We start from the raw sequence: 21,771 nt of genomic DNA, 5'->3' as shown, positions 1-21,771 counted from the left end.
ATGGGGTGATGAATGTGTTGGATAAGATAGTATCATATTCAGTGATATTCTTGGACTTTAATAAAGCATTTGATAGATTACCACATGATTAGTTGGTGTACAAGCTGCAGAGGATGGTTAGATGTCTCGGAGATTGGCTTTCTGAATGAGCTGCGTATGATGGAGCCATGTCACAGAAAAGGAAGGTGACCAGTGGCATGCCTCAGGATTCTGTTCTTGGTCCCTTACTGTTTAACTTATTTGTTAATGATATTTCATGTAAATTGACTAGGGATCTTCAAATGTTTGCTGATGATGCAAAGTTAGGTAGAATTATTAGAAGCAGTGCTGATGTTAATTCTGTATAGGAAAATTTGAATAGACTTTTAGCTTGGACAAATGACTGGGATTGCAATTTTAATATTAATAAATGTAAAGTTTTACCCTCTGGGAAACAGAGAGAGAGAGAGAGGCTATGTACTATATTGGTGGAGCTATAGCTCAGGTAGTGGATGAAATTCAGGATCTTGGAGTGACGGTAGACAGTAGACTGAAGTTACGGGGGCTCATCGCATGTGTTGCAAAATCTACAGATCATATTGCTACTATGATAAAAAGTACATTGACACGTAGGGATAAGGAGGTGGTAGTAGTGCCTCTATATAAGGCATTAGTCAGACCACATATGGAGTATTGTGTGCAGATTTGGTCACCTTGTTTTCATATAACCAATTATATATTAGTTGGTGTATATATTACACCAACTAATATATAAAAGCACTAGAGAGAGTCCAAACACAAATAACAAAGTGATATCAGGACTCTCGAGTTTTGGTTAAGAGGAGCGTTTAAGAGAATGTGGATTACAGAGATTGCTGAATAGGAGGAAAAGAGGAGATATAATAGAGATCTTCAAGTCAAGAGATTCTATCAGATTAATACAGAAATTATGGAAATTTCTGTATTAATTTGTATTTGTATAAAAATGTGGTGAAGAATGGTGTGAGGAGTAGATTTTTTATGTGGAGAATTGTTAGTAAGTAGAATGAATTGTCTGAGTGTGTTTGGTAGTGTAATAACTTCAAAGCTCATTATGACAGACATGTTGCTGGTTGAGTGGACCTCCTATGATGAATTTGTTGACTCCATGGAGGTTACCAAATAATAATAATAATAATAAAAATAACATCTGACTTTTAGGGAGTCAGAGAACTTGTTACAGGCCATTCTGTGGGGAAAAAAAAGAAAAAAGAATTAATGAACATTAATACTATATTGAATACATGAAATCTAAAAAGTGTGGTCTGACACAGCATAGCATTAATACTAAACACTGTATCCTCTGGGATGAAGCACATGTTCTCCATAGATGCAATTTTATATATGAATGCCTTTTCAGAGAAAGTTGTGAAAACTTTTTGCACCAGCCTAACCTGAATCAGAATTATTGTCTCTCTCTCTCTCTCTTCCCTAAAAGTTAGGGAGATTCTCATTTTGTGTAAACATCAAAAATAGTTTTAATACTATTTATTAATATTAATTTTTAGCATGCAGCAATCGTTTTTTAATCATATACTGATTTATTGTATGTACCTTGTATTCCTGTTGTTTGATTTTCTTCTTGTTTCTACACAATGATGACATACTGTTATTTTCAGTACAAAATATTGGCACTTTCATTAAAGTTTACTACTGTGGTTATCATGCAATTTTCTATTTTATAGTTATGCCACAGATTCCTTTAAAGATATGAGTTTGTTAGGGGATGAGTCTTGCTACCCAGGTAAGATAATGCAGAATTGGGAAAGAGAGCATCCATAATTAATGGCATAACAGCAAAAATGTTGTAAGAGAGGCTTGGATATGTGGATGCCTTGAAGTGCATTTAAGGACTGAAGAAAGCTTATGCAAGATGAGCTACATATGAATGGGAAAGGATGTACGCATCATCTCACTTGCCCAGAGTGAGAGTTCTCTATCACTCTGGGCAAGTGAGATTCTCTATCCATGCACAAGTGAGAGTTCTAGTGCATGGAAACTAGAGTTGTCAGGGTGGATGGTATCAGAGTTGGACTCTTGTGGGTATGGTGACTTGGGAAATGGGGGGAAATGTGTAGTGTAATGCAGAGTCCAATAGAACCTGGATGAAATCATAATAGGAATAAAAACATTGACAATGTATTGATGTTTCTTTATACAAATGCCAGGAGATGAACTGATTCATGGCCAATCCTCAGCCTATCCAAAGATTATTGAGATCAATGAAAAACATGTGATGGAAGATGACAGGAGTAGAAGTAGCGGGGTATAGCATATTTCAGCATGATAGGAAGGGCAGATGCTGTGACAGAGTAAAACTTATGATAAGTGATAAGTTGTGCCCTCTAAGGATGGAGGATTTGGGGGGAAAATGGCACTGATGGTTTTCAGAGCATATGATGCGAAGTGAAGGTAGGTAGTACAGGATATTTAGTGGGATGTTGCTGTAAGCTAGGGAACACAGAAAGTGAAAAGCAGGAAATGTTTGGGTTTGGCAAGAGCAAAATGAATGATTGCTATGGGAGATTTTAACTACAGGAATATAAATTGGGAAGAGGAAACAGCAAATAGTACTATGGGAATGGAATTTCTGGAATTCTTGAGGAACAAATGTCTAAGGCAACATGCAGTAGAAGGAACATGAGGTTCAAGAGTTTTGGTGGTCATAGCATTGGAAGATGTAATTCTAACTGAGATGACATCCCTGTCCTCAGTTGGAGAAAGCAATCATGTAGTTTTTTATTTGGGAGATGAATAGACATACAAAAATAACTGTGGGAAAGATATTGAATAAGGCAGGTGATTATGATAATCTTAAAAATCAGCAATGGTTAGAAGATATGATTGGAAGGCAGATATCAACCAGTACACTGGAACTAGTGAAGAAATATTTATCAGCAGCAATGGAAAGTTGCATACTTTGAATGAAAAAGAGAATATGATTTGGTGTAAAGTGGATAACAAACAATATTAAACAGGAACTGCAGATGAAGAAGAAGTTATGGAATAAATATAAGGAGAGGAGTGTGTATGGACAATATAAGACTTTGTCCAGAAAAGTGACTAGCATGGTAAGGAGGGAAAAACTCAAATATGAGAAGAGATTTGTTCTGAAATCCAAAGGAATTATTTTGCTATATGCTACTAGGAGGAGACATGATTGTAGAAGAATGGTATTCTTAGACAAAAATGGGAGTAGTGACTAATGCAGAAGACCTACTGGAGTTGTTTAATGATCAGGATAAAATAGCCTTTATTTGGCTATTTCATCCTGGAAACGTATCAACTACTAACTACTCTGAATTTCAATGAAGCAAGGGTCTGGACAGGATTTTGAGAGGATGTGCTAAAGAACTGAAAGTTCTGCTGATTTAGCATTTCAACGAGAGTCTAGCTGTTGAGAAGGCGGTAAAGGACTGGAAGGCGGGTAAGAGAGTCATCATCATCATGAACCATGGGCTCACTGCCCGTTGGTGTCCGATGCCTCCTTCACTATCTTCTTCCACTTTTCTTTGTCCAGTGTCACAGTTTCTGTACACCCATTCCACACCAGTCCTTTATATTGTCTATCCATTCTCTGTATGGCCTACCTCTTTTGTTTAAACCATCCAAAATACCAAACATAAATGTCTTTATCTTCCTGATCTTTATTTCTTTTTTGCAGTCCAAATCATACGTCATTTTACTTCCCAAATATGTGAATTGTTCTACATTTTCTATATCAATTCCATCCACTTGTATCTTTTGTTTAATGTTCTTCTCACCAAATACCATTGTCTTTGTTTTTTCCAAGTTCATAACAAGTCCAAATCTCTTCCCTTCCTCATTTAACAGTTTCAATGTTTTTTGTAGTTCTCTTCAATAATAATAATGTCATCTGCAAATCTTAGATTGTTAATTCTCATTCTGTGTACAGATATTCCTTTTGCATCTTCCTTCAGTTTGTCCATTGCTCTTTCTAAATGTGCAATGAAAATGCTTGGTGATATTGGGCCCCCCTGTCTAGTACCTCTGCTTGTTCTAAACCATTTCCCCAAATCATCATCTATTCTAACTGCTGCAATTGCATTCTGATAAACATCTTTTAATATAGCTATTAGTTTTTTTTATCAATTCCATAGGATTCCAGAACTGCTAATGTCACTTTCTGGTCAATACTGTCAAATGCTTTCTGAAAATCAACAAAGCAGGTATATATGTTTTTGTTTTTTCTCCTGGCTTTCTCTGCTATTAACCTCATTGTCAAAATCTGTTGAATTGTAGTTCTATCCTTCTTAAATCCTGCTTGCTCATCTGCAAGATATGCTTCCAATTGTGTTCTCAATCTTTCTGTCAATATCATCATCATCACTTTACCAAGATGACTTGTCAAAGCAATTGTTCTATAATATTTGCATTCTAGCTTATTTCCTTTCTTGTATAATGTCACTAATATTGATTTCACCCATTCCTCTGGCATTTTCCCTTCTTTTCATACCATATTACATAGTTGGTGCATTTCTGTAACCATACTTTCACCACCATATTTAATCATTTCTCCAGTGATGTTATCGTTACCAGGACTCTTGCTGTCCTGGTAACGATAATGTGTTTTAGCCGTCCTATTGCTTTTTCTACCTCTCCTTTTAAAATGTCCATATCATGCTCATTACCTGGTGGTGATATCTGCTTCAATTCTTCAGTCAGTTTCCCAGTGCTACCTAAATCTAGTTTTACTTCATATAACTCACTACAGTATCTTGTCCACCGCTGTACAATTTTTTCTTTATTCATCAATACTTTGCCTTTTTCATCTTTAATTGTGGTCTGTTTTGGTTGCCACTTTAAATTAATGGTTCTGATGATTTTGTATACCTCCCTTGTTTTATGTTCTCCATGGTACTGTTCTATAATGTTGCATCGGGCTTCTAACCATTTCATTTTATCCATTCTGACTGCTTTTTTCACCTCATTACACTTTCTTCTATATTGCTCCTCTATTTGTTCTGATGTATCCCTTCTTATCTTCAACATTCTTTTCTCCTGTACTAACTTCAATGTTTCTTGTCTAATCCATTTCTTCTTGATCTTCTCTCTTCTTCTGGTACTGTTTCTTCAACTGCATCTTCTATCGCCTTCATTACTCTTTCAACTCTTAGATTCGAGTTTTTTTCTTTTTCCACAATTTTAAGTTTCTCTTCTAACACTGTTCTATACCTTCTTCCTAGTTCTGCTTCACTTATTCCTGCTGTATCTCTTCTATTCTGGTGTTGGGGTTTATATTTCTTTAATTTCAACTTGATGTTTGCAATCACTAAACTATGGTCCGAGTCTATATCCGCTCCTTGAAAAGTTCGACACTGCTGTACTGATGTTATCCATCTTCTTTTAATTGTAATCATATCAATCATGGTCTTGTTTCTCCATCATTTGATCGGCACGTCCATTTTCTACACTCTTTTTGTTGGAATCTTGTGTTACAGATCATCATCTCGTGGTCCACAGCAAATTCTAACAATTTTTCACCTCGTTCATTTCTTTCTCCGAAACCATATTTTCCCATGACTCTTTCCCAACCATCATTATCTATTACAACTTTGGCATTCCAATCTCCTTCAAGAATTAGCACTTCTGGCTTTGATATTGTTTCTATTGTCTCTGTCAGATCTTCGTAAAATAAGTCAATATCCTCATCTGTGCTGTCAGATGTGGTGCATATATCTGGATTATTGATATGTTGTATGGTTTTGCCTGAAATCTGGCTACTATGATTCGTTCATTGACTGGTTTGTAACCTAACAGTGCCTCGAGCTCTTTTGTTAAGAAGGAAGCCAACTCCTGCTTCATTGGTGTCATGTCCTGACCATGTTACTTCGCATCCATTGATCTTTCCAGATGATGTCCATCAAATAAGATCGGTAAGAGAGTGCCATTACATAAAGGTGGTAGAATGGAAGTGTCAAACTATAGATCGGTTTGTATTTCTTCTGTAGTTTATGATTTTGGAGAAATTAGTAAGAGACTGTATACAATATTGGACTGATGAGGTTAATGTTATCTGTGAGGGTCAACATGAATTTTTAAGGGGCACTCTTGTTATAGCAATCTGATTGCCTTTTATAATAAAATAACAAGAGTGGTTGGTGAGGGAAGGGCATTCGTGTTGGAGGTTTAATGGAATATTATCAGCACTGAGAATGGATTAAACTAATTTAATGCTTCCAATATTTCGTCTCAGTCATAGAGACATCTTCAGGGATTACAAATAACTTTTTGTAACAACACACACAAATACAATACAGTGATAAGTAAAACAAGAGAGTGAAACTAAAGTCCTATCTAGGTAGTGTGCCCTCTATAGGTGTTTGCAGGGGGCCTGGGATGTAAAGAGGGATCTCTGATAATAAATGTTTCCCAAATTTTAGGAAGTTTTATGCAAACTCTTAAAAAACATTTTTCCCTTCTGATATCTTAGAGCTCTTTTCCTTTGCCTTCAATTCTGGTTATTTTTCTTGGAAGAGCAAAATCTACAAACAGATAGAGGGCACTGTCATGGGTTCCCCCCCTCCCTCTCACCCCTTGTTGCCAATTTTTACATGGAAAATTTTGAAAAACGAGCCATAGACTCTTCCCCTCTAAAACCTTCTATCTGGTTAAGATATGTAGATGATGTGTGCTCTATTTGGCCTCATGGCCCAGACACATTAGACTCCTTCCTCAGTCACCTCAATAGCCTACATCCAAGAACCCAGTTTATGATGGAAAAGGAAAATAACAATAGTTTACCCTTCCTAGACACCTTAGTAACACACCTTCCTATGGTAACCTTTGTTACACCCTGATGCCTTGAGAATGTAGACTTCTCAGTTATCATGGTGTAACATGAAGAGAAAATAAAATAAAACTCCTGTATAAAAGCTAATAGATGAATTATTTAAAAGAAAGAAAATATTCTTGCATCCAAGTAAAATATAAAAAAAAAAACAGTGTTTGAAGAACTAAATAATAAAAGAAGGAAAATATTACAGTTGTGATATAAAACAATTAGCTAAGTAAAACAGAAAAGATTAGTAATAAGAAATTGTATGTGAGAGGCTAGAGATAAAAAAATTAAGCAAATTCCTAGAAAATTTGGAAAGGGGATTAATTTAGAGGTTAGCAAAAGAAAAACAACAGACTATCGCTCAGGGTCAATTCCCGGATTTGAGACATCGTCACGGGCTCACCGACCAAAGGGTGTTTGGCAAAAAAAAAAAAAAAAAAAAAAAAACGCCACCCTATTGGTCGGTGAAGTCGAATCAAGTAAGGGGTGGAGAAAATAAATTAAAGTGGGTGCCATTAGGAGTCAAGGTATAAAAGGGTTAGAGCCCCCCCCCCCAGGAGGCTTTTTCCCGGATAGTTTCTTCACGAGCTCCTTCGTATAGGTTTCACGTGGTTTTTCTGAGTGGCGGGATTGGAGTTATCTCTGTCGTCACAACAAGGAAACAAAAGTGAGCGGGATTTCGATTCCGTATTTCCTAGGATAAGAAACGAGGAATGCCATTTAGCTAAAGGAAAGAAGGTATTATCTATGTGTTTCATAATCCAGTGACAACTACAAAAAAAGGAAATCTGTAAAAGAAGTGTGTCCATGTGGTGAGTTTCACAGTCATTGTATAGATGATTCAAAGTGTGTCCTTAATTCAAGAACGAAAAGTAAAGATCTCATAAGCACAGTTTAATGCAAAAAGAACTTAGGAGTGACCGATTATAGGAGAGATCATACCAGGATAGTTCAATCGGAAAAAGGTAGAGGCCAATATAGAAAACTCAAGAGAAAAAGGTACTGTAAAAATCTCGTGTTAGCTGAAAATCGTCTGTAATTGTAATTATTATTCTATTACTGAACTGTTGAAGAGACTAAGGAAATTTATACTAGGACTTTAGTACGTGTATAAAGAGTATGCTTGTTAATATTAATATGATATAAGTAATTATGTGTCCTGAGAATTATGCATGTGTATTGTAACGTATAGGAAAGTTTAAATGTCAAAGTTATGTGTTAGTACAGTGAAAGGATAAGTTAATCTACATAGTTTTGGATAGTTAAATAGAGTGAATTGATCACACATGTCCATGTGCTACAACATATAGCGTATATTCCGAGTAATACAGGGTTAACTAAGATGTTAATTAGATCTAGAATTATACATATGATTGGATGTGTTGAATTTGTCATGGTGGCATGATCGCAATACCCATATAGGATCATAGCCAAATTACTTGTGATAAGCTAATGTTATTTTGTAAATAATTTCTTAGTATTGAATTGAATTATATTAGAAATTGAATTGTACCATGCTAATGAGTTTAATAAACCTTTGTTCATTGATAAAACAGTTGTCTGAAATTGCTGCCCAATGCACCACTTGAAAAACGTACGAACCTAATCACGCGGGAAATTAATGTGTTAAGAAACGAGATAAAGTGTCACGACTGCAATATTGTTTCACATTCAGACATATTTTAGTAATTGCTCCTTGTTTTTGTATTTAATATCTCAAACTAAATGTCCCAAAAGGCACAGCATAATATAAACATTAGGGACACTAAGGGGAGAAATAACTTAAATATTTGTATTTTTGGGTGATATCTCGTGCATAGATAATAGTTGAATATAAATAACCAGAATTTCTCTAATTGGAATAATAATCATAAAAATGGGACACAGCACCTTTCTTTCTCTGTACTGTATATAGAAAACCTACTCATACAGGCAGATACATTCACAAACTCTCCCACCACCACCACTCTCAACAATATGGCATTACAGACCATGTTTTGGATACAACCCACACGATCTCCTGTAAAAAAAACCTCCATGCTCCACCATATTAAAACGCTAACCAATAGAGCCCACAATCTTTGTTCCAGTGAAACATTCCTTTCAGCTGAACTCAAACACATACACAACACCTTCCTTTCCAATGGCTACAGTGATTACAAAATTAAAAAAATAATTAATTCTTTCCCCATTCCCCGATCATCTCTTCAGAAGGACTTCAGAAATGCTATCACCATACCTTACATCTGTGGCACATCAGAAAAAATAGCCAGGTTGTTAAAAAAGTTCAACCTCCATACAGCGTTTAAGCCCCACCGTAAATTTACTATCCTTATCCATTCCACCAAAGTTCAGCTCCCTCCTCTCTAATTGCCTGGAGTATATAGAGTACCTTGTTCCTGTAAGCTGGCTTACTTTGGACAGACAGGCAGAAGAAGAAGACAAGTCATACATCTGCAATCTCGATTATGGTCAATCTGGTCTTGTAGACCATGCTTTGGATACAACCCAAAGATCTCCTATAAAAAAACCACCATGCTCCACCATATTAAATTCAAAAAAGAAAGACTGTTTTTTGAATCTGCATCTGCACTCAGGAATCAATCTAATTTAAACAAATATAGTTTGGGAAATGTTAATTATCAAAAATGCCTCTTTACATCCTAGGCCACCTGCAAATGCATAGAGGGCATACCACCTAGATAGGACTTTAGTTTCACTCACTTGTTTTACTTATCATTGTATTGTATTTGTGTGTGTTGTTACAAAAAGTTATTTGTAATCCCTGAACATGTTTCTGTGACTGAGACAAAATATTGGAAGCATTAAAATTAGTTTTAATCCTTTCTCAGTGCTGATAATATTCCATTAAACCTCCAACATGAATTCTTCACAGAACTTAAGCCTCAACACACAGAGGGAAGGGCATATGCTGTCATTTCATTGATTTTTATGAAGGCATTTGACAGGGTTCCTCATGATAAACTGATATTTAAGTTACAGCACATCGGTTTAGAAGTCAGGTTAGTGAACTGAATTGGGAATTGGCTATCTGAAAGATATTAGAGAGTTGTGTATGAGGGAGCAGTATCAAGGAAGCAGAAGGTTACAAGTGGGGTTCCACGGGGCTCAGTACAGGGGCCTGCATTGTTTAACGTGTATATTATTGGCATTAGCATTGTGAAATACATGGGATATCCAGTTGTTTGCTGATGATGTGAAGTTGGGAAGGGTTATTAGTAATAATGCAAAGGTAGTAGCCCTTCAGGAGGATTTGAATAGGCTGGAAAGATGGCCAAATGAATGATAGGTATCAGTTTAATGCAAATAAATGTAAAGTCAAAGTTTGAGATCCATTAATGAGAAACTACATACTCTGTTGGAGGAAATGTATGAAAGGAAGTTTAGGAGACAAGAGACCTTGCGGTGATGATTGATAAAAACTTGAAGTTTAGGGGATGGTAACCCAGAGGATTGCTGCAATAATAAAAAGGAAACTGACCAAAAGAGACAGTATTAAATAAAAAAATTGTATAAAGGCCAGTTTAGACCACATCTGGATTATTGTGCTCAGCTTTGGTCAGTGGGTTTGAAGGGATAAATTAACCTTGGAAAGGGTGCAGAGGGAGATAATGAAAATGATATCAGGACTGTACAATGTCAGCTATGAGGATAGACTGAATGTATGTGAACTGAAGCATTTGGTAGAGTTCTTTACCAAACTTTACCGTCTTTAGCACTGGGGAGTTCTTTAATATACTAGAACAAAGGGAAAGGGTGAGGACAGAGGGAAAGGGCAAATTTTTGGTTTACAGATTTCAGAAAATTTGTTTGACTGATTCTCTTTTAAATAATGAACTGTCAGTTATCAGAGTTACTTTCATCTCTATTGGTTATAATGCAAAAAAAAAAAAAAATCAATAAAATTATTAATAATTATGGGCTTTGTCATAATTCTCCTTGAGAAAAAGTTTCTAGAATTTTGTTCCATCTGTTCAAGGACTATCAGAGATAACTGCAAGACTTCTTTGCCAGATTGACCTACAAGTTTCTTTCCATCCAGTTTGTAAACAAATGCTCTCCTTGTCTTACTCATAGACAAATATCCTCCTCTCTCTTATTCTTGTCTTTGTTATTATGGGCAGACTGGTCATTCTTCTCAAATTTGTCTGGAGGAAGAACAAGAGTATATTTTACCAAGAAGTTTTTAGAAAAGTTAATGTCCTACACAAAAGTTATTTTCTTTTGGAAAGATTAATAAAGAAAGCTGCAAAGCACACATTCACAATGATAACCCTCAACAAAAACAAGTGCCTCAATTTTCAAAGTCATCCCATATATAGTACTCCCACAGATACGAGACCCTTCAACACTTCTGAGCATGTCAAAAGAAGGAGAATCCATTCCGATAATAGGATAATCAATTCGTATTGTGGGATGACTGTTTATTATTGCACTTTGGAAAATGGACTTCTCTTTTATGATCATTGTAGTTTTTAAAGTGGTAACTATTTTGCTTGTATAACAGTTGGAAAATTTTACATATAAAGAACGCGATTCTGCGTGTTGGTGACCAATTCATACATTGCCTTATTTCTTTCTCCCCTTCAACATGAATTGACTCTTCTTGGCAGTCTGCCAATGACAGCTCTCACTTCTGTGATTGGACTATAACACTCCTCATTCATGTGTTTCATAAAATTGTAATTAATGAGAGGACAGAAAAATTGGGTTTAATAGGTCGGAGATTTTGATACAAACTATTAGCCTGCTAGTTTCGCCACGTTAGCTTGCGGCTTCTTATGGGCCAGATAAATCTACACATAACAGATTAATAACAAAAACGAGCTTAAGTTATGAATTAATACATCACAAGGAAGGAATAATAATAATAACATACTTCATACTTGTGTGAAACTCCCACAAGATATGAAAAACCATAATTTCTGAATCTCCTGCTCACTTATGCACATTACAGTTTTTCTTCTTTTTATTGTATTTCCAATGATGCGTGTGTGTGTGTGTGTATGTGTGTGTGTGAGATAAAGAAAAGAGAGAGAGAGATGAATATTGTATCTGTCATTTTTGTATTAATTCGTAACTTAAGTTCATTTTTGTTTTTAAGCTGCTATGTGTAGATTTATCTGGCCCAGAAGAAGCACAGTTAACATGGCGAAACTAATAGGCTAATAGTTTGTATCAAAATCTCCGACCTATAAACCCAATTTTTCTGTCATCTCATGTAGTATACAGTGGTCGAAAGAAACATTCATCAAAAATTGTAATTAATTATTTTATTTTATTTTTATAATTTTATTTTATTCTTTGAATTCTAATAATTGTAGATAGAGCTATTCTCCTGCAGATGATAGCACATATATTATCATGTGCTTGTCATTATTATTATTATTATTCAGGCCTCCATGGAGTCAAAAGACTTATCGTGGGAGGTCCTTTCTAGGAAACACAAAGTCTATCATACCACTTCTTGAACTCATTGACCGTTCTTGCTCTCATTACTCTATCAGGCAATGCATTTCATGGTACAACCACCCTCCATTCAAAAAAACCACTCCTCACCCTTTTGCTCACAGCTTCCTTTTGTAACTTCCAGAGGTGACCCCTTGTCACTGATCCTTCCTGCTGTTCCACCAAGCAAAAGAATTCCCCAGCTTCAACCCTTTAACTACCTCTCAACAGTGTAAAAGTTTCAGTCATATCATCTCTGCTTCTTCTATCTACCAAACTCTGCAGTCCAAATTCCCTCAGCTGATCCTCATAACTAACATTGTACAGTCCTGTAACCATCTTTGTTATCCACCTCTGTACCCTTTCCACAGTTTAAGCATTGTTCTTTTTATGTTTATTTCTTTTCAACTGTATTGATAATGGCTATAATATCTAGCCTCAAATTCTGCAAATAAATAATAATTTAATGTGTCATCAGTATTTAATTTTATTATTAGACTATCCATTTACATCTCAATTTTTAAATCTATTCCAAAGCGTTCTCTGTTCTAACCAAGCCTTCCTCATTGCTACATCAGAAACCAGAATGATTAAACATTCTTATTTGATAGCTATAGTTTTAATAGAATTAACAAAATACTTTATCCTCTGCCTATTAGATAACCTTCTTAATATAAATATTACAGTAATGATATTACTATGCCCTATATCCAGATCACATAGAAAAATAATAACCAGAACTTAAAGACATATCTCTTTCCGCTTTCAAACCCCATGGTAAGCTAGGTATCCTTATCTGCTTCCCAAAAAATTCAATCCCTTCCCTCCAGTTCTAGCTGTGTATAAAATTTCTTGCATTGCATATATACAAATTGTGAGCTCTGCCAATATCCATCCCCAATATCATGCCAATATCTGCCAATTTGCCTCCACAATTATGGACAGTCAGGTCTAGCAGACCATTCTAATAAAACTACTTACAGAATGAAAAGAAAGAATATTCTATTTCATTGCAGTAAGTACAAACACAAGAATCTTTTTCTGGAAGGGTTGTTACCAGGTTAACATGGAAGAAATTTTTCATAGAATGGGAGGGGGGGGGGGAGGAGGGGAATGGAACAAGAGGCCATCTCTGGAAGCTGTATGAAGAGGTGTGAGAAAGGATTGAAGTGAAGGTTCTTTGCATGAAGAGTGGTTGGTGAGTGAAATGCATTGCCTGAGTATGTTGCAAATGCAGACACATTAAATGAGTTTAAGGCATGGTTTGATGAGCTTGGTGTGTGACACTGCATACCTTCCATGATGAGTCTATGACTTCGTGGAATTCTGATGTTAATAATAATAATAATATGCTTCATATTTGTGTGAAACTCTCCAAGATATGAAAAACCATAATTTTTGGATCTCCTGCTCACTTCTTATGCACATTACAGTTTTTTCTTCTTTTGATTCCCAAAGATATCTGTGTGTGTGTGTGTGTGTGTGTGTGTGTGTGTAACAAAGAAAGAGAGAGAGAGAGAGAGAGACGAATATTGGAGCTGTCATTTAATTCATTCTTATGCACTGTCTCTGTTCCATTGAATCATAAAATATGAGGTATTCAATGTATGTAATCCTAAGCACACATCAACATGTACAGTACTATAAATAGCCTAACATATTAAATCCAATAGCACTTTACTCTTTTGCATAAAATAAAAAAAGAGAAAAATCAGAGAGAGAGAAATCAAACAAAATAAAGAAATCAAATCACATAATATTAAAATATTATTCAAGCAAATTTTCTTGAATAATATTTATTCAAGAAAACTTCCTCATGGCTGAGATAAAAATAGACAACAGGAAAATTATTGTGCATGTACTTTACACTATATTTTTTTATTTGAAAATGAATACATAATACAATAACAGAAGATAATGTTCTCTTTCTAGAAATCAGTATTAATTCTTCAACTTATTTAAATGTAAATTTATTAATCAAGTATGCACAAAATATAGATACCATCAGCATAAAATGCATGATAACCCAAATCACACCTAAGAAAGTTACAAAAAGATCATAACGATTCCTTCTGCTCTGCCAGTATCCTCGAGGAGTGAAGGCAATTGTTTTCATAACAACCTAATAAATTAAATTAATAAATACAAATTACAATTAAAAGGTATGACAAAAGATTCAGAAAACAATAATATATTTTAATAAAATTGTTAGTGTATGCCAATGCCTTATGTAAAAAGATACAGAACCCAAACTCACCAAAAATGGTGGTTTGGGTTCATGTTATAATACAGTTAAGACAAATGCTTTAGAAAACAATGAAATATTTCATTTAAAAAATACATATATACAATATAACACACACGCACGCACTTGTCCAATTTGAGCGCATCACACAAAATGGAAATGTATTAATTGAATATGATAATAATAATAACAATAATTATTATTATTATATAACACCTCCAGGGAGTCCAAAAACTCATCGAGGGAGGACACCTATTCTACATCTCTCTGTCTCCACATCTCCAACTACCAACTACACCAATGTCATCTACCACCCACCACCACCACTAGTATTTCCACAGACAATCACAAACATCCATGCCCAAGGTGGGATTCGAATCCACAGCCTTTTGGCTAGAGAGTGGATATACACTCTCTAGCCAAAAGTTTTTTGCTTGGCCAACAAGGCTGGCAAAAAAAGTGCCTCAGCAAGGCAATTCTCATCTCTGCAACTCCCTCAAACCGAGTGTGCTCTTGAATGTTACTCGCATCACTAGTATCGCTACTATCCACTATACCAGCAGATAACAGAAAAAATTATAATTTGTCTATGACCTTCACGAATGTCCACAAAAAATTTTAAAACTATTTTGTAAATAATCTTTAGAATATCTTTTAAATAAATTTCGCATACCATGTAAAAGAAAATGAAAACAGACTGTAATTAGATAAAAATATTTATTCCATAACATGCACAAGGAAGGAAGTATTTGTTATGGAAATATTTGGATACAGTCATTTGAGCAGTGTTGACTTTTCTTTTTTTTATCATATAATTTCCAATTGTCTGTTGTTGACTATTGGAATTAGCTTTTCTTAGCCTGGTGAAATAACATGCTTCTTTTGATGTTAGGGTCAACATCCATTACCTTTTGTTTGAGGTTCCATGTGACTTTATTAGTGGGAGACAAACACTCCACATATTTGTTTCCACTAATATGGTGGTAGGGAACCTCAAACAAATGTAATGAATGTCCTAGAAAAGATATTTCCAATAACCAAGAATGGACTATTGGAAATTATATGATGAAAAAAGGAAAGTCAACACTGTATGAATGACTGTGTTCAAATATTTCCATAACAAATAGTTTCTTCATTGTATAGTTTATGCAGAAAACAGTTTTCTATAATTATAGTCAATTCATTATCCTTTCTTTCATGCTTACACGGTGATCAGAATATATGACAAAAATTATGGATATAACTACTGTGTTAGAGTAAAACTTTAGTTTAATATAAACCAACATATACATTCGACGTTTAGACCTTCACAATAAGATCATCTTCTGGAGTATATGTATATATACAAATAAACAAGCTGCACTACAATTAACATGGCATGCTAAAGTTACTGGTCAACCATTAAAACCATTTGCTTGACCTCTGGTGCTAAAAAAAAAAAAAAAAAAAAAAAACTCACTACATCAAAGCTAGAGTCCTGTTATCATTATTATCTATTAGGTTACAAAGTTCAATTAAGCTGGAGAGTAACATGTTCATACAGAAAATAATAGATAGATAAATAAACAGAAAATAAATTAAATGAAAATTGCTGAGAGTCCTAAAGTCAGGGTTTGCTGAATTTAAGTGGACTGAATGTGTGCCATCCAAATTCTTGGAATTTTTAAGCCCCCATTATTATTAAGATAAGGATGGTTAATCAAAATTTCACATGCTTCATTAAATTTCCGTTCATACCAAGTTTTTGTATGATGCAAAGAACAAGTACTTTTCCAATTCGATGTAGGGTGTTAAGAGAATGATCTAGAGGCCTGCTTCACCAAAATTATTATATTTAATATGTAGTTTGTGTTCTTTTTTACGGATAGGGATTGTACATCCAGTTTCCTCAATATAAGGTAAGTTGTAAGTGCAATAAACTTCAGGGTGTACCAATGGGGGAAGAGGATCCTTAGAGGTGTTGAATATGTTTTTTAATTTTAAAGGTGGTTTAAAAGTGGCATTAAGATTATAATGATGTAAGATTCTATTAATTTTTTTTGATAACCCCTTTAATGTATGGGAGTGTTATGGTTTTACTGCAATCTATATTACTTTTTGATGAAGTTTTATGAAGAATTTTATTAATAGTAGTTTTGCTATATCCATTATTTATAAATGTATTGCTAATAATTTTTAATTCTTGTTTAAGAGCTTGTTTTAGAGCAAATTGTTAATGGTAAACAGTGACGGATAGACTGCCTGAGGGAAGACGTGAGACTAGTGTATCCAGGAATGGGCGCAAGTTCTGATTTTCAACTTTAATAGTAAATTGTATATGCTCATGTTGTTTATTCAGGTTGCTAAGGAATGAGTTTAACGTTTGGTGGCCGTGTGGCCAGATAACGAAAACATCATCGACATATCTAAGCCAAACTATAGGTTTTAGAGTAAAAGAATCAAGAGCACGTTGCTCAAAAGCTTCCATATAAAAATTAGCAATTGGGGGGGGGGGGGGGGGGGAGATAGTGGTGAGCCCATGGTCGTACCTTCTTTTTGTAGATAAAATTTATTTTGCCACACGAAGTAACCGGAACGTAGTACGTGGACAAAGAGAGCCGTAATATCGGGCAGAAATTGAAGTGGAACATTATGTTACCTTGGGAACACCATATAATCTGGGAGAATGGGCATAATGAAGTATTCGTTTTTTAACAGTGTCTGATGGCCAAGAGGTGACAGACTTAAGTAATTTCACAGTTTTTTCTTTATCCTGTTAGTCAGATTATAGTTCACAAGCTGATAGGTGCTGCTATCAGAGACTAGTTGATTCATCTGATGAATATAAGTTGATCTGTCAAGGATCAACTTATATCCCTTTCTCTGTATGTGCATAGATGTAAAGTGCTTTACCAGAAGTAAATTTCTTTTTCAGCTTGATGCAGTTAGGAATAAGATTGCTGTCTCTGCATCTCTTCAAAAAGGCCAGCCGATTGATCAAAAGAGAAACACGTATCTTTAGCTTACCGTAATGATTGCAACGCTTGTGAGTGACATCTCCATGGATTATGAGAATTCTTTTTTCATGCTTACATGGTGATCAGAATGCATTACGAAAATTATGGATACAACTACCATGTTAGAGTAAAAACCTTAGTTTAATATAAACCAAAATATAAACTTGACGGTTCAACCTTCACATTTAACCGTTAAAACTATTTGCCTGACCTCTTGTGCTAAAAAAAAAAAAAAAAACTGTTTACTGTAATATAGATTACAGTAAAACCATAACACTCCCATACATTAAAGGGTTATCAGAAAAAATAAAATTAACAGAATCCTATATTATTATAATATTAATTCTTGTAGAGAGGCTTATACGCTGGTTAAACATGATAACTAATAATTAAGGAATTGACAGCATATACTAGAAATATAAATTAAATAAACTTTAATATATGCTTTCCGATATTTCTATTAGAAAACTCCATAGGCTCCTTAAGAAGGTCACTTCTTGGCCTGTGGAGATTACCAACAGACTAAAACCATATAACTCTAGACCCCCCCCCCCCCGCATATATGGGCTCCCAAAAATACATAAAGAAAATGTGCCATTATGTCCCATAGTGGATGGCATTGATTCCCCCACTTACAAACTAGCCAAGCATTTAGCCAAAGCGCTCTCACACTATACTGGCAACACACCATCACACATAAAAAACTCAGCCCACTTCAAAGCCAGTATAGAAAAACCTCACACTCCAACATAATGACATAATGGTCAGTTTTGACATCTCCTCCTTATTCAAGAATGTCCCCCTCAAAGAAACCTTAGAGCTAATCCAAGCTAAATTTCCTCCCGATATCTCACCCCTATTTCAGTTTACAATGAACTCAGGCTATTTCGTTTGGCAGGAAAAATTCTATAAACAGATAGAGGGGACAGCCATGGGTTCACCACTTTCCCCACACTTGGCCAACTTCTTTATGGAGACTTTTGAAGAGAAAGCCTTAAACTCAGCCCCACAAAAACCTACCATATGGCTTCACTACGTTGATGATGTGTTCGCTATTTGGCCACATGGCCCGGATTCACTCCTCTCCTTCCTAACACATTTAAACAACCAACCCTAGAATCAAGTTCACCCTGGAAAAAGAGGTAAACAATAACCTCCCCTTCCTAGACACACTAGTCACCCGCCAACCTGATGGAACCTTGGTTTTCTCAGTTTATAGAAAACCCACTCATACAGGCAGATACATTCACCAACAATCCCATCATCCCCCCCTCACAACAATATGGAGTTATTAAGACACTATTCAACAGGGCAAAAATAATCTGTTCAAATAATCAAGCCCTAACCACTGAACTAAATCACATCTGTGACACTTTCTCAGCCAATGGCTACTCCCCCCCCCCCCAAAAAAAAGAATCCAAAAAATACTTAAACCAGTTATCCACAACTCACCCCCCCCCCCCTTTCACAAAAAAGATTACTCTAAATCCATCACCATTCCCTACGTCCGAGGCACCTCGGAAAAAATCAACAAAATCTTAAAAAAACATGACTTGACCACTTGTTACAGACCACACAGAAAATTGGCATCCCTTATCCGCTCCACTAAAGACCAACCACTTCCCCTAGACCTACCTAGTGTATACCAGGTCCCTTGCAGCTGTAAATTGTCCTACTTTGGCCAAACAGGCAGGACGGCAAATATCAGAATCTCAGAACACAAGGATTACATCCGATTTCACCAGTACAGCCACTCTGGGCTTGCAGACCACGCTCTGGATACTCGCCACAGAATAAGATGGAAGAAAGCCACAGTAATACACTGCAGCAAGTTCAAATATGAAAGACTATTCATGGAATCAGCCTCAGCCCTTAGGAACATGCCAAACCTCAACAAATTTGGATGCATGAGACTGCCCCAAATTTGGGAAACATTTATCAGAAGAACTTCAGCCCAAAGGCCAAGAACTACTAATATAGCCCACCAGGGGCACCATCAGGACTTTAGGAAAACATTAGCTTCCTAGCTTTGGTTCTCATTTGCTGTTATGTAGTACTTGTGTGCACATGTCTTTGTATTAAGTTCCCAAGAAGATGACAACGTGACGTTTGCCGAATTATCGGAAAGTATATATTAAAGTTTATTTAATTTATATTTCTAGTATACGCTGTCAATTCCTTAATTATTAGTTATTATTATAATCTTAATGCCACTTTTAAACCACCTTTAAAATTAAAAAACATATTCAACACCTCCAAGGATCCTCTTTCCCCATTGGCACACTCTGGAGTTTATTGCATCTATTTCACCTGTGACTTACCTTATATTGGGGAAACTGAACGCATAATCCCTATCTGTAAAAAAAAACATAAACGACATATTAAATATAATAATTTTGGTGAAGCAGGCCTCTCAGATCATGCTCTTAACAACCTACATCGAATTGATTGGAAAAGTACTTGTTCTTGGCATCATACAAAAACTTGGTATGAATGGAAATTTAAAGAAGCCTGTGAAATTTTGATTAACCACCTTAATCTTAATAATAATGGGGGCTTAAAAATACCAAGAATTTGGATGGCACACATTCAGCCCACTTATTTCCAGCAAACCCTGACTTTATGACTCTAAGCAATTTTCATTTTTTTTTGGCCACTATCCACACCAGTTGCAATTTATACGTATACTTATATAAGTAATTTTATTTTCTGTTTATTTATTTATCTATTGTTTTCTGTATGAATATGTTACTCTCCAACTTAATTTAACTTTGAAACCTAACAGATAATAATAATAACAGGACTCTAACTTTGATGTAGTGAGGGCTTTTTTTTTTAGCACTAGAGGTCAGGCAAATAGTTTAACAGTTGATCAGTAACTTTAGCATGCCATGTAGAGTGTAGTGCAGCTTGTTTATTTGTATACATACTCCAGAATATGACCTTAATGTGAAGGTCGAAACTTCGAGTCTATATTTTGGTTTATATTAAACTAAAGTTTTATGCTAACATGGTAATTGCATCCATAATTTTCGTAATGCAATTTTCATTATCTTTTACATGGCATACATACAATTAAAAGATTACTATTATTATTATTGACACCTCCAAGGAGTCCGAAGACATCGCGGGAGGACACCTACTATACAACACTCCGTCTCCACTACTACACTGAACCTCTAGTACAATCACCTACATCAATGCCATCTACTGCCCACAATGACCACAGCTAGCATTTTTGTCTGTAAATGGGGTGTGTTATTTAAAAGATATATCGATTGAACACACTGAGGTGGGCAGTGGGCAAAAGTTTATTGCCTGCTTGACCTGCAATGAGCTTAGTGCACGATTCAAATCTTTTTCAATTATCACATAAAAAAAAATCACATGAATTAGAAATTTGCATCGAATAATAGAAAACATAGCATTTGGTTCAGATCATAGTTACTTAAAAACACATTAATTAAACTTGTGTTATGCGAGGCTTAGATGTATGTAAATTAGTTATTCTGTACAACAATCAGTCATTTTAGTTAGAATATGAAATAAGAATTTTATTTCATATTTTATCTAGGAAATATATGAAATACCTAGGTATACTATAGATTACTAGATTATTATTATTATTATTGTTATTATTATTATTATTATTATTATTCAGGCCTCCATGGAGTGGAGAGATTCATCGTGGGAGGTCCTTTCTAGGAAACACAAAGTCTATCATACCACTCCTTGAACTTATTAAATAGATTATATAATCTAAAGTTGTTTAGTTAAATATATATAAATAAAATGTATATAAATATTATTTATATATAAATATAAATAAAATTCATAAATATATTTATAACTTTGATACAAATGAAGAACATAATAGTAAAAATAATAGATTAATGTAACCCAAACAGTGTGAAAAGAGGCATTTCTTTATTTATTTGTATATGATAAATTAAAGATGCCAAGAAATTACATTCTTAGTTTAATCCTTTATCCAAGTGTAACTTTGGTATCACTTCTGGGTCTGGCTCCCACCGATGAGACCTCAATAAAGGTTGAAACTGGTCTGGTTAGCACCCTTCCCATAATGCATAGTATTATACATGTCTGTAAGGATATGTGCTTTGGATTATGGGATACCAAGTCATTAGCCTCTATAAATAAGTTGCCCAGTTGCAAAGTTACCTTCAAGCAAAATCTTTATTTGCTCACACTTGGATAAAAAATTAAATTCCTTAATGTTA

At 35.1% G+C, this 21,771-nt stretch overlaps 1 protein-coding gene across 1 annotated transcript in view; it reads right to left on the bottom strand.

The window, feature by feature from the left end:
• na (sodium leak channel non-selective protein na) overlaps positions 1-21,771 on the bottom strand; it is a 1,005,813-nt gene that overhangs the window by 235,202 nt on the left and 748,840 nt on the right. The window contains exon 32 of the mRNA XM_090411658.1: positions 14,292-14,411. Coding sequence (XP_090267784.1) covers positions 14,292-14,411 — 120 coding nt within the window. The remainder of the gene's footprint in view (positions 1-14,291; positions 14,412-21,771) is intronic.

The sequence above is a fragment of the Typopeltis vanoorti genome, chromosome 21, assembly GCF_054136105.1.
Source record: "Typopeltis vanoorti isolate ZY-2024b chromosome 21, IOZ_Tvanoo_1.0, whole genome shotgun sequence".
Classification (NCBI taxonomy): Eukaryota; Metazoa; Arthropoda; class Arachnida; order Uropygi; family Thelyphonidae; genus Typopeltis; species Typopeltis vanoorti.
Note: the sequence above shows the minus strand (reverse complement) of the source record. Positions and strands in the feature narration are given on the sequence as shown.